Genomic DNA, 13,742 nt, shown 5'->3' with positions numbered 1-13,742 from the left:
CGGGGGCGGCGGTTACGGGAAGGCTGCGGCCCCGGGCCGAGGGTGGGAGGCGGGCGCTGGGGCGGGGCCGGGCCGGGCCGGGCCCTTCCGGCAGCCGGTGCCCGCCCGCCCGCTGTGAGGCGGTGCGGGGAAAGCCCGGCCGAGGCTCCTACGCGCGGCGATCCAGGCGATGCCTTTTTTTTGGTGCACCGTTCCGTAATCCTGCTTCCCTGAGAGCGGCGGTATCCTGGCGGCGGGTAAACGCTGCGGCCGCCCCTCCGGGCAGAGCTCCCGTCAGCAGGGGCCGCGGCTGCCGCTCTGTGCTCCCTCCGCTGGCGGCAGGGATGGGCTGCTGCTCGGCTGACAGGAGCGCAGCTGTAACGCTGGTTCTCCGGCGCCAGCACCATTTAAATGAATAATTGATGCCGAGTAACGCGGCAGACTCGATACCGGCAGCCGTCTGGCTAAGGCCGGCACAGCGAGCTCGGCTGCGCGGCCCGGAACGCGAGGTGAGGCCCGAGGGTTCGGTCAGGGGACCTGGCTGCCCTCGCCCCCCTCAGCCGGGCTGTGGGGTGCACTTCGCAGCCGCGATGGCGGGCTGCCCCTCTCCGCTGTGCCCTGCCTTCGTCAGAGACAGCGTGAGGTCAGAGTCCAGCGTCGGTATCGAGAGCGGCCGTTTTCACCGCAGAAGTCACACAGCGAGGAACGTGAGAAGGAGCCTACTTGGTACAAGTAACAGGAGCCGTAGTAGGAAGGTTTAGCGCTACCTGTATTCTGCAGAGCTGCCTGCAAGTAACAATGCATTCTTTTTCTGCAAGGGGAGTAGAGGCCAGAATTCGTGTTTCACATGCTGTTTACTTGCAGAACTAAATTCCTCAGGTTTTTCATTACAATTACTATGGTTCTGCTATTGGCACATATTTTGAGCTGTGCATGGTTATTTACCTTAAGTCCAGACTATCAATTTTCTTCCTGGAGGACTTTAAAAACCCAACTGCTTTACACGCATTTATAGCGGGGAAGCTCCCTGGTGTCTATTACAAGCTACCTATGTGTTACTCTCTAGCTCCTTTTGTTGTCCTCCCAGTTTTTCATTCTGTAATCTCAAATTTCTATAGCTGGAGAGGAGCTGTGATTTTGGTGGTGGACAGATAGAAAAAAAACCCAGAACACCCAGAGATGCAGGTACACATTGCAAGAGAAAATAAAAAGAAAAGCCTGAGATAATTCATGGTGACCGAAACCTTACAGGCCACTTACTCTTTAGTCGAGGACCAGCCTTTGACAGACCTTGAGGGAAATGCTTTCCCCTGCTATCTTCAACAAAAGCCTTCCCCCCCCCCCAGGTGGGGCCTCACAACCCTGCCCACCAACATCAGTGAGACTAATGACAGTATTGGGGTTGCAAGGAATGCAGCGTGGCTGCATGGATGCCTCTGCTCAGGGAATTATCATGGAAAACATACCTCAGCCTTTATCTGGAAGCGTCATCGGTTTTGATCAATCATTTTTCTCCATCTGCCTGCTCCCTCCATTCCTTTGATCTGTTTGCAGAAATGGGATCTAACGACCGGATCTGCTGAGCAATCACTGCTGCCGTTGGCCTCACCTTTAGCTCTGGGAACTGATCACTGGGAGACAACCAGTATTTAAGTATGAGAGCTGCATTGGGACAGTAATTGCAAAGAATGGAGGTTTGCTGTTACTGCCAAACTTAAATGGCCCACTTGCTGTTCTTTAAGCAGACACTCAAGAGACATTCAGCTATGCTACAGTATGTCCCAGCATACATACAATGATTTTCAACATATGCAGTGTAATCAACCATCAGCCTAAATGGTTCTATGGGTCTATGATTAGCAGCTTCTGAGGCGCAAGGTACATCACTGTGCTGGTTTTGTCTGGGACAGAATTAATTTTTTCTAGTAGCTGGTATAGTGCTGTGTTTTGGATTTTAGTATGAGAATAATATTGTTAGCACACTGATGTTTGAGTTGTTGCTAAGTAATGTTTACACTGGTCAAGGACTTTGCAGATTCCCATGCTCTGCTGGGCGCACAAGCAGCTGGGAGGGGGCACAGCCAGGACAGCTGACCCCAACTGACCAAAGGGCTATTCCATACTATATGGCGTCATGCTCAGCATATAAAGCTGGGGAAGAAGAAGGAAGGGGGAAAATTAGGGATGATGGCATTTGTCTTCCCGAGTAACCATTACGCGTGATGGAGCCCTGCTTTCCTGGAGATGGCTGAACACCTGCCTGCCCATGGGAAGTAGTGGATGAATTCCTTGCTTTGCTTTCTTGTGTGCGCGCCTTTGCTTTCTCTGTTAAACTGTCGTTATCTCAGCCCGCGAGTTTTCTCACTTTTACTCTTCCGATTCTCTCCCCCATCCCACTGTCAGGGAGCGAGTGAGTGGCTGGGTGAGGCTTAGTTGCTGGCTGGGGTTGAACCATAACAATCACACAACATTACAAAAGATGTACAGACTACAGAGAAAGGATGAAATCTGAAAAGCAGCTTTCACAAAGTCATTGAAACCATACTTCTCTGGCCTTAGGTTTTCAAACTCAGTTGTATGGAAGAGTTTTCTTCCTTCCACATGAAAAGGCAATGCTTTCAGGCCATTTGCCTTGAGCATATAAAAGCATGCAGACTGAAGTTTGGAAAGCTCCGGTGCACAGAGAAAGCAGCATGCAATAGCAGCCCCTAATTTCCTGGGGAGAGGTGCTCCCTCCATACAGGGGGCCAGTGCCATGGTCAATTAATGATCCCTTGATGCTGCAGCAGCAGCTTCCTCCATCTGCTCCACACAGTTCTTCCAGACACACAAATCCAGAAAACTTGTCCCAAGACTGCAGGACTGGGATCCCAGGGTGGAAAGTTCACGAATGCAAAAGATACGGATGTACGAGCTGAAGCAGTAGGGGCTTATGATGAGAGGATTAGGGAGGCAGTGGTGCAGTCTTTCCCTAGGCAAGTGTAAGGGCTAGCATAGAGCTACTGCTGCTGGGATCCAAAACCTGAGGTCTATAGAGTTCTGTACAGAGCCCTCATCCATTGAAATTGAATTTGAGAGCTTTTACGGAATCAGACAAAAATTAAAGTTGGTGAGTGAGCAGTAAAGGTAGTCTGAAAAATGAGAATTGCATTTGAAAAGGTATTTCAAATTAACATTTAATATTATTAGAAGAATTACATTCAAATATAGTATCAAATACACTTAACCATTACTTAATGCTCCATATTTCAAGTTCTGCTGTTCTTTGGCAGTTACCTTGGTGGCACCTACTATTTTTTTCCTTCAGGAAAATGAAACCCTTTTGAATATTTAAGTACTTCTCCCTCTGTGTATCATGCACTGGGGCTATGCTATCTCAAAGCTGAAGTATCCAAAAGAGAAAGCCAAGCTTGGTTATTCTGAAAACAAGCAAAGAACTACACAGCAAAGCAAAAGCATTTTCTCTCCTGTTCTTGATACTGAGTTCTGGGCTAAAGTTTTTCAGATTCATCTACAGTTAAGTTATACTGCTTTGGCAGTACCAGTGTTAGAGCAGTACAACCCTCCTCCTCCATGTGGATTTAACAGCAGTAGCATAAGAATTAAAATGACTACAGTTAGTCCCATATAGAAAAGCACTCAAGTTACACTGGTAGAGGTACCTTTAGGGCTATGTAACTGTGCCCCTCCACCACCCAAGTAGGACTTTTTTTAGTTAGACCCCTTTCCTCCTTATTCACACCCTATTTATAATGATACAAGATCTGCTTATATACTACATTTTAACAACCTTTTTCTTCTTAAGAATTAGATTCTGCTTCAGTGAAGGGATTCTGCAAGTCACAAATATTTGAGGCCATTTAAAGCAGCCATCTGCAGAACCACAGGACAAAGGTAAACGTATGTATGAAGGCAGGAGTTAGAAGCAAGTGGTATTTTTGTAGAAGGTAAGATCATCTTAGAAGTTAGAGAGTTATACAGACCTAACTCACAGATTCTGTTTTTAAAGTTCACCACCACAGCTGGGTGGGAAGTGACTGATGTCCAATCCCCTGCACATCTGAAGTACAGGCAGCCAGAACGGGACATTCCCTTTCAAGGGGAAGAATGACTAAACTCTCAATCTAAGTTACTGGTTGACCACCTCCAGTCAGCGAGGAAACTATGTGAAGACATAGGTTTATAGCTTATGAGAGAGTGTAAAACAACAGGTTTGATGGCAAAAAGTTGTCTTAGATTTTAATAGCCCATTTGACAGCATCTCATCAGGATTTTAAGGGAAATAACCAAGTATGGAATGCAACCACCAGAAAGCTGAAAGTAAAACTACCAAATCATCCTGAGTTTTAACGATATTCTCTTTAAAAATTATTGAATATATGTAAGTAATGAACACAAACATTTTTAAAATATCCTGCTCCAATTTTCAAGTAATGCTTTAAAAGGATAACTTTTCACTTGTGATTCACTTCATTTCAATAGCATTAGAGATCATTAATAAATTATATTAATACAAATAATTCACATTCTTAGTGACTACACAATATTACACTTGTCTATCACTTTCCTTAACTGTAAAAATGCACATAAGCTATTTAAGTTTAGCATAAGCTTGTTATAGTATTATCTTCATAGAGCATTACAGTATTATCATAGTAAAGCATGTTGTTCAGTGTTTCATTATTTTAGTTTATAATCCAAAGATGAAAACTTCATATATCTGTAGGTAAAAAACACTGCAGAATAGCCTTCCATGTTTCTTGTGTGAGTTTTGAAAAAAATAAATCCCTGCCCTCACAACCTAGTGACATTAAACCATACATTTTCTATGTCCTTTTTTAATTAGCAAAACCAAGAGTGAAGTCCAATACCCAGCACATTTACCTCAGTTGTGATGTTCCAAGTAACACAAGTAACACGTACCAGTCTGCAGGTATATCTTACAAAACCATTTTTTCTAGAGACAAAGGTGTTTAAAAAAAAAAAAAGAGCAGACAAAGCTTTTCACCATGAAAAATATGATAAAATTCCCCTCCCAAACAAATCAGCACTGCAAATTCAGTCAGATAATCCACTAAATATGACAACTCAATGGAGTCCATCTCCTCATTTCAAAAATGTTCTGCTGAGCCTTTTGTTGTATGTGTTGCTGCAATGGTGCTTATCTGCTGGCCATCAGAAGTGTCCTTCAGACATGCAGCTGCGCTGTTTGGTGGTAGAACTAATCCCTCTCTCCCAGGTCCTGGGCAGTGGTAGCAGCGCAGTTCCGAAATAAGCTGCACCTTGAACATTACTGTAGTCATGGCACTGTGATGATCTCCCTACCTCTTTTAACACCTAGGAACAGCCAAATACATTCTTTTGTATAAAAAGTGTTCTTTTAAAAAAAAGAAATTTCCTTTCCTTTTAATTAGGCTGTTGGTATACAGCAATTTATATTTTTACAGAATTATCTTCATTTAGTTGCATTTCAGAAGTTGCAAAGTGACCTTAGTCACTGAAAGAACAAAGTTTTTTTAATTTAAAAAACATGAATGATAATATTTTTAGTCGATTAACCCCTCAAGTAATGTAAATTACAAAATGTTACTGCATAGGTTTGTCTTTTATGCATGCGTTTGTCTTTTATTTAGGAATCACTAATCCTGAAGAATGCTATTATAGTACAGAGTTGAAATTACAAACATGGCAATTCTGCAGTTATTTGCACAATGCTAAGACTTATAAAATACATCTGTTTGAAATTTAGGTGATTTGTTTAGAAGTTGATAAGTTTTAGGACAAGTTAAAGAAAGGAGAAGTAAAAGCAGGCTTTAACCTCAGGAAATGGCTTATCTGCAAACTGATTGTACACTGACATGCAATATTAGCTTTTTCTTAAATTTACTTTCCGAACACAGTTCCAAAAGCAGTTTAAAATACTTACTTGAGAAGTTAGTGGATAAATGGTACAGTTGCTACTTTCACCAAGTCAAAAATATTCTTCCTTTATGTACAAAATCTCTTTAATCCTTCACATTGAAAACAAGTAAAAGAATACAGTAACTATGATAAATTACCACTAAACTGTACTTTTTTTTCCACCCACAGGAACTGAAGAATCCTGCTTTTTAACACCAACTCAGAAACCTGGATTATTGAAGAGCACTCCACAACAGCAGGAAGAAAACCCAAAATGTAATTTCAAAACTGGGGAAAAAAAAAGATAATTGCAATAAAGTTTTCCCTTTTTTCACTATTGATTCACCACAAGCCAAGTGTCTGATGTGCAGCTTAACCTTCCATGTTTTCAAGGAAGTCACATTCAACACTCTCTTCAAGCTGTTGCAAGATGTTTATGCCATTACTGCCAACATAGTCCACAGAGAGAGATGCAGAAGTATGTGAATTCTGGGACTCACTCCCGTTTGTTGTAAATGCGCAACACAGAGTCTTGAAGAAGGGCATAAGCTGCGTGATGCTAGATATAGAGCGGGAGTTCAAAAGAGGAAATTTGTGCTTCTTGGAAATTCCCTCAGTGTTGTTTGTTTCCTATAAGCAAACAAACAAAGATTTACTAAAGGTTTTGCATTAAGACACAATGTTGTTATGGTGTGTCTGAACCCTGTACTATACACTTTTTTCATACTAAGAGATCCACGGCCTACAACTGTACCACAATATAAATTGTATAGATGGTATACCGAGTTACTTCTATACTTGCATTTGAGATTCCATTCAATGAAAGTCTCACAACTTCAGAAGACTGCAAATTTGGACTAGCCTTCAGAATCAGATATCAAACAACAACAGAATACAGAGATATCTCAGAAATACTAATGCCCCTATTTCCTTTTCTGGAAGAATTAATATGAAACATTAATGGTAATTTAAAAGGCTATTGTGGTAAACTTTTTTGACAAAGTACAGCATGCTTTTTTTTTTATAAATACCGGTCCTGTCTGAGACAAATTGTTTTCACTGGGTGGCTGTGGGCAGATTTAAGGGAACACTAGGAAAACTGCCTATTGTTCCCTCACACTCAAAAGCAATCTGACATCTTCAAGATATATATGTGAAAGCAGACAGATCATTTTTAAAAGCCTCATGAATTTTATTAGAATATCCAAAAACCTCTTGCCTAACTTAAAATCTTGTCACTTGTTTAGAAAAGTAAGTTGATGGATTTAAAAAAAAAAAAAAAAGAGAGAAGAAAAAGATTCCAGTGAAGCCTTCTTTCATTACCCCATACTTCATCTTCAGCAGATCCATGATTCTTATAATGTGTGGTCTGCATTCCTGATGATTTTCTACCAAATGAGAGGTCATAGTAGATAAGTCTGTGTCCACCTCTGGGACAAATGCCCATTTGTACCTGAAACAAATAGATTATTTGATAAGAAGACGGGCAGAAAAAAATCCTTGTTTGGATCATACACAGTTTAGTAGAGCACTGGTTTGTGTTACAGAAAGAGCTGTCATAACTATATTTTTATGCTATTACCAGAGCCAAACTTAATGAACAAGGACATTACTATCATGTCAGTATTTAAATGCAACTGGCTCCAAAAAATTCCCAAGTGTGTGCAAAGGGAAAACAAAGAATGGTCTCTGTCTTTCTCTTCTCCCAATTTTTCCAAGCTAGAGAACCTCCTAATGAGGATGGTGAAATCCTCCTACACTGACAAGACCGAATTATTTTTCCAAATACCCCGAATTATGTTTGTCTGAGTATCAACATCTGCACTTGTAAAAAGAACTGATGGCAAAATTAAGTCTAGAAGAAAATAGATCTGGAATTACTTTAAAGGATAAGAATGGTAACAACCTGGAGAACAGGTAAGTAATTAGAGGACTTACATTTGAAACAACTGCATCCTGTCAGGTGGAAATGAAAGTGCTGTGTCCAAAAACTTACAAGCTGATAAGTACAGGGACAGCTCATTCTGCTGTATGTCAGATCCACTGCCATCACCTGAGACTTTCTGTTTGCTTATTTTGCTGTTGCTCCTGTGTTAGTTACAATTAAGAAATGTACCATTAAAACATAAATCCACTAAATGTTTTTCATTCAGCAAAAGAGAAATGTACACATTTACACAAATAAGCACTTGCACCTGTGCACAACAAAAACTTTTTATTCTTTATGAGCACTGTGATTAATATTAAAGACTGTTAGAAGAAAAAGTAATCTAAAATATACATAAAAAATGTCAACATGTTAAAATATTCAAATGCTGACTTATCATCTCTTCTGTTTTTGTAGGCAACTAATAAGTGGTACTTATGTTTTTTGAACATATCACTATTTTAGCTGCTGAAAAAAAATCCGAAACTATGATTCATCAGTAACAGAAATACACAAAAAAATCCTGTTGGCTCCTCCCTAGCCCAGAGAATTAATTAATTAATTAAATAAATAAAAATTCTCAGATACAGAACAAGTACAATCGTTACCAGCTTTCACAAGTTCTCTATCAGACAAATGGTAATTCTTACTTTGATGGTTCGTCTTCCTCAGTTAAATCTTCTTCCAGCTGTAGAAATGTCTGAATCTTTAAGAAATAAATTATTTATGGGGATGCTGAAATGTTCATACAACTCAATCACAAAAAAGATAAGCTTCATGCAGTATACGGAATCACAGTCTCTTAGTTTACTCTTATGTCTTGCAACAAATTAACAAATCGTGCAAGAGATTACATTAGCAAAAAACCAAAATCAATCAAAAAGGTATTTCCTAATGACAATGTTAATTCTTTTCCCAAATTATCAGACTACTGTAAAACTATGAAAACATTTTCTTTTTCAAACAGGAGGTGTACTTGAGAGGAAGAAAAAGGTGAAATGGGAAAAAACACACACTAATTAATTTCAATTTACTACTTATTCCTTACCAATTCAGTTACCATAATTGGCCACAATGAGGTTAGATGCTGAGAAGAAATCCTTAACAAAAGAACTCTGAAGAAGAGAAACATCTGTGCGGCAACTATAGAAGTCTGCCCAACACGGAGGTTCTCAGTCAGTCGTTCTGAAATAAACATAAAAAAAGTAAAAAAACAAACTAAAAAAAGGGTAGTATTTTCCTGAACGTGTGTTGTTTTGGGAAATGAAAAAAATGTAGACGGTGACAAAAGAAAATTTGTGCTTTATCATCAGTTTTGGCTTGAATCCTTTGCACTCTATTAACAAAATTGTGATTCAGAAAAAGTCTGAAGACGTGGTGGTTTTATATTGGACAAAATTTTGTCAAAACTGACATTTAAGGAGAACAACAATGGCCCAAGAGTGGCTGGAAGGTTGCCACAAGATAACCATGTTTCCAGTTATATTTCCAGGCCAAAGGCTTTGGAACCCAGATTCCCGTCTCGCTCTTAATGAGATTTATTTGTTAGAATTCAGAGATTCACAGCATCATAAATTTTGTTAAAAACTTTTAAAAAAATGGAAGTACATGTTGGAAAATAGGTGACATTCCTTTCTTACACAATTTATATATGTGTCAGAGCTGAAAAAAAAAGGCAGGTGAAATTACAAATCTTACCTTGTATTAAGGGAAGATAGAGATGATACTGATCAACCTCTCCACTAAAGACAGCGAAAGCTTGCCGCTTTAACAACATTGCTTTTTGCTCAAAACTTGGGTACAGTTTTAAGGCGCTGCTCTGCATATCTAAGACAGAGATAAGAATTATCTACCATATATAGACTTCTTGTGTTTTGGGCTGAAAATAATTCCTATGTCCTGAAATCTTTTAAAATGAAAAACTCTCTTTAGGTCTACTAATTGGAATAATAAATTGGTGTTGATCCAGACCTGCTCATGCTAGCAGGAAAATTATATGAAACAAGCACTGCAGCTCCAATGAGGCTGTCCAGTATTTTAAAACCCTGTCTCTGCCCTTATGTGCATGAATCTTCCCCTCTTTTCAGTCTCCTAAATCCATAGATGAGTGATCTCAGAGCTTTAAGACTTACTGGGAAAAAAAAAGGAGATAAGTTTAAAAATATACATTGGCAAAAAAAAAAGTGCATTATGAATTAATCTCGCACTGTAACCCTTCAAATATTCTTTTAAAAGATCTGAAAAAGATACTAAAGCTGCTTTTTCTTTTGAAGCTCCATGCAAATTTAAGGGGTTCTATCCCACCCCTTCCCCCACTTTCTTCTACACTCTCCTCAAGCCTGAATTAGAGGTCAAAGCACAGTGCTCAAAGGTTTGCTGTACTGGTGCACCACATTCCTACAGCTCCATGCCAGCGTACAGACACTTGCAAAGTTAGCCAAAGTCTCCTTGCTTTCTAACAGGGAACAGCTGCAAGAGGTCACAATTCAGCAACTTAAGATTATGGCAAAATGCGAATGCAGGAGTCCAACATGAGCATTTCTAGAACAAAAATACTTACAGAGTGTTTTAGACATGACCAAAATACAGAATTAACTTAGCACAGCTTTTAGTTGTGAATAAAGTTGGCAACATACTCAATTATGCAGATGCATTGTCTGCATTTTATTGATACATTAGTATATTAAAAATGTATCCAATAGCTCAAACGCAAATAGGTTTCAAATTAATGTAGAAATAAGTTATCAGTAGCTGATACTTACTCATCAAATCTTTAAACATAGTTTTCTCATGTGTTAGAAGATGATCAATAATGGATCTCCAACTGAATAAGATATAGAAGGAATTAGATAACCAGAGAAAGCTTTGGTATGGATTCACCTCAGAAAAGTTTTTGGTCAAGCATTTCATACAAGGAAACAGTTTCCAAACTATATTCAATATGCAGCCTCTTATCTGGTTTAATACATACTGCATTCTAGGTCCTCCAGCTCTACTGTATGCAGTTCCCTAATCACTAAGGGGAATATCAGTATGAGACAAGTTTATTCTTCTCCAGTATAATGAAAACTTCAGTGCTTATAATGCATTTAGTAGAATTAGTTGTCAAGACTAATTTTTAACATTATTACATTCTGTAAGGAAGTACTAAACAGAATTTTCTTTCCAATATTAGCCGTTCTCCTTTAAAGCCTTTCTTTGCAAATTCAGAATAGAATCTTGGAGTGCTACAATCTCATGTCTTACTGAGTGCATGAAGTGTCCATCTGGAAAAAAGCTGGATCCATATACAACTCAACAACTTCTTTTTTCCAGGCTCTCTTGGTATAGGCGTATCCACTCAATGAGCTGAGCAACTGAGCACCAGCACGAAAACTAGGAATGTTGTAGGCACTGGGGGAAGAAAACAATAACGATAAATATATTTATTTTATAAAGTTAAGTTTATGTAACCAGAAAATAAACTCCGGGGTTCCCCAGAACTTCTAACCAAATTGTCTCAGTAATAGGCTATGTCTACATTAGCTCATAACTCAGAGCAGCAGGAGATCAGTAGATCGAAACAGTTTGTGCAGAAGCTCCTCACATTTCCAGTGTACCTGGTTTGGGGAGATATTTTCAGACATATCACAGCACAGTACTGCCTGTCTCCACTACAGGTGTGGTTCAAAACTTCCCCCAAAAAAGTTTCAAATAAGCTTTGCATCCTTGCCAGCAGTCCCCTTTAGAAGGTACCACAGTAGGCTTCATCTGTCACCCATATGACACTTATGTGTCAGTTCTCATGTCATCATCACCCGCATAAAAATCTCATACCTAAGCCTTTTTCTCCTTTTGCTGCCCTATGCACCATCCCACTCCAAATTTGGACACCATGCTCTGCAAGGCACAGTAAGGAAGGAACGTGGGGCTCAAGTTGAAACTGGTAGGAGCAAGGTGAAGGGACCCTGCATGAACTGATGCTTGTTCTCTGGCACCTCAGTTTCACTGAGGTCAGAGATGACAAACAGTGTCCTGCTACGAATCCTTGCTATGGTGACTGCTTTGCCCATGACTGAACAAAAGTTTCAGGTTGGGGAGGTGGTGCTCAGACTGACAGGAGCACAACTTTTCGTTGAGAAGGGACGCTGTCAAGGTCTTCTGTTGTGAGCTGGCACCACACCTTCACAGAAGGCTTCAGCAGTCCCTGTGTTTTCAAGGTGTGTGTGTGTGTGGAGGCTACTGCCTTTTTATGGAGCCCTGCAACCAAACTCCTGCCAATCTGGGGAGGACAGAGGCATGAAGACACTCTTGGAGGTTATAGTCCAACTTCTGAGCAGCATGTATGAGTGACATGAAAATCATACAGCCCACCTATGGGCCTGATTGGGGCTCCACATTCTTAACCAGTGACCATCTTGTTATGATTATGGCTACACAGATCACAAGGCCTGCTGGCCTTGCCAGGCTGACACTGGGGAACCGTCAAGGGACATCTTTAGGCATCTCAGCAACTTCATCAGGACTCTGATGCCCATGTCTTTTGAGCCATCAGTCTCAGACTAAAGGGCATGGTAGTATCTTCTTTGCAAGAAAAAAAAGCTGGCTGGCTCCTGGTGTTCAGATCTCCATTTGCACTGCAGAAGTTGTCATTTATCCCCTCCACCAGTTCACAAGGACATCCTGACAGTAGTGGTGTCCATGCCAATTTTAACTGTGCTGTTTCCACACATGGGGAAGACATGGAATGAGTGTTTGGCTTGCAGCCACTGGCTTGCAGCAGGCCAAGCACGGCAGCATGATGCCAGCATTCCCAGGAACAGCTTCAGTGGTGGCGACATACTCTCCATATGTCAAGAATCTGACTGACTTCATTAGGGGTGAAGTAGGCAGAAAACATTGTCATAGATACAATGGAAAATGCACAAATATAATGAATAGAAAAGAACAGCTTCCCCAAATTTCTCTGCATCATTTTTAATCCATCTTCCTTGAGAGAGAGCATGGAAATGTCTTCAAACCCTCCTGCACCCTTGCTGGCTTTAATGCTTACTTCCCAGTGACACTCAACCCATCATCCCTTTTAGGCATACCTGGTTATATCTTCCCTGACCCTCTATGCCCTTTTTTTGCTCTTTACTGTATACTGGCTAGTGGTTTTGACTGTGACCTAAATAACACTCGAGACAATCCCCACTCCCCTCCCCCACCCACGAGCTGTGGCTGATGCTCTCCCACACCTCAGTATAGATTGGTCTGCTCAGAAAAATGTAGTAGCCAAAAGATAGCAGCCAGGAGGAGGGGAAGCTTGATACCTGCTACAGCAGGAGCAGCTGCAATTCAGAAAAATGGAACTGGAGGCGAGCAGGGAAGGGGAGGGTTGCTTCCTGTCACTTAGCAGAGAGCTGCTAGAAAAAGGAGGATTTGCTTTCTAAGAGATCTGTGAATAGCACTGGGAGAAAGCAGGGGAGGGATGCGTGAGGAAGGCTGAGGAAGCAGGACCAGCTGATAAGGCCCTGGAAGACAGAAGGAAACCCGCACAGCAAGGAAATGTTCTTCTCTTCCTCCTCCTGTCCCTGTGGGAAATGGGTTATACTGTTCAGCTGACAGAGGATATCATCCATCTCTCCCACACCTATGCTTTTGGCTGAAAAACTACGCAGAGTATAGGGAGATATTGCACTCTTTCTACTTCGTGACGGGTCCTGTGACCTGCCCAGTGCTCTGCTGCCCCATCCCACAGACTCCTTCCATTACCTAACATACACAGAAAGAGGAGCTTTAAGTAAAGGCCGAAAACCCAGATGGGAGGAACACCTACAGCTAAACAGAAACAGCTGTCACAAAGCTCAAACAACAAAAGGTTTCAGTTCCTGGGGGCAATACAGCTTGTACCTTATTAGAATGGAAACACAGGAGAGGACAAACGCAACCATGTACATGTACAACCTGTGGG

The 13,742-nt window shown here is 40.9% G+C and overlaps 1 protein-coding gene and 1 long non-coding RNA gene across 9 annotated transcripts in view; one reads left to right on the top strand and one right to left on the bottom strand.

Annotated features, from left to right (window-relative positions):
• Window positions 1-94: 94 nt before the first annotated feature.
• On the top strand, window positions 95-6,206 carry LOC140643998 (uncharacterized). Its single transcript, XR_012039720.1, has 4 exons — window positions 95-1,857; window positions 3,785-3,873; window positions 4,826-4,912; window positions 6,070-6,206. It is a non-coding gene; the product is annotated as an uncharacterized lncRNA (long non-coding RNA).
• A 46-nt stretch (window positions 6,207-6,252) lies between these two features.
• Window positions 6,253-13,742, bottom strand: part of DOP1B (DOP1 leucine zipper like protein B) — a 53,641-nt gene continuing 46,151 nt past the window's right edge. For 4 of the 8 annotated variants that reach the window (XM_072846395.1, XM_072846368.1, XM_072846387.1 and 1 more), the window contains 8 exons: window positions 11,054-11,200; window positions 10,570-10,631; window positions 9,506-9,634; window positions 8,856-8,992; window positions 8,458-8,513; window positions 7,819-7,968; window positions 7,204-7,333; window positions 6,253-6,510 (listed from right to left, as the gene is read on the bottom strand). In XM_072846395.1, coding sequence (XP_072702496.1) covers window positions 6,253-6,510; window positions 7,204-7,333; window positions 7,819-7,968; window positions 8,458-8,513; window positions 8,856-8,992; window positions 9,506-9,634; window positions 10,570-10,631; window positions 11,054-11,200 — 1,069 coding nt within the window. Of the gene's footprint in view, window positions 6,511-7,203; window positions 7,334-7,818; window positions 7,969-8,457; window positions 8,514-8,855; window positions 8,993-9,505; window positions 9,635-10,569; window positions 10,632-11,053; window positions 11,201-13,742 lie in introns of those variants that run through there. The other 4 variants (XR_012039707.1, XR_012039711.1, XR_012039710.1 and 1 more) reach the window with 3 other exon arrangements.

Source organism: Ciconia boyciana, chromosome 1, assembly GCF_034638445.1.
Source record: "Ciconia boyciana chromosome 1, ASM3463844v1, whole genome shotgun sequence".
Lineage (NCBI taxonomy): Eukaryota > Metazoa > Chordata > Aves > Ciconiiformes > Ciconiidae > Ciconia > Ciconia boyciana.
The sequence above is the reverse complement of the archived record's forward strand: the minus strand, read 5'-3'. Positions and strand labels throughout refer to the sequence as shown.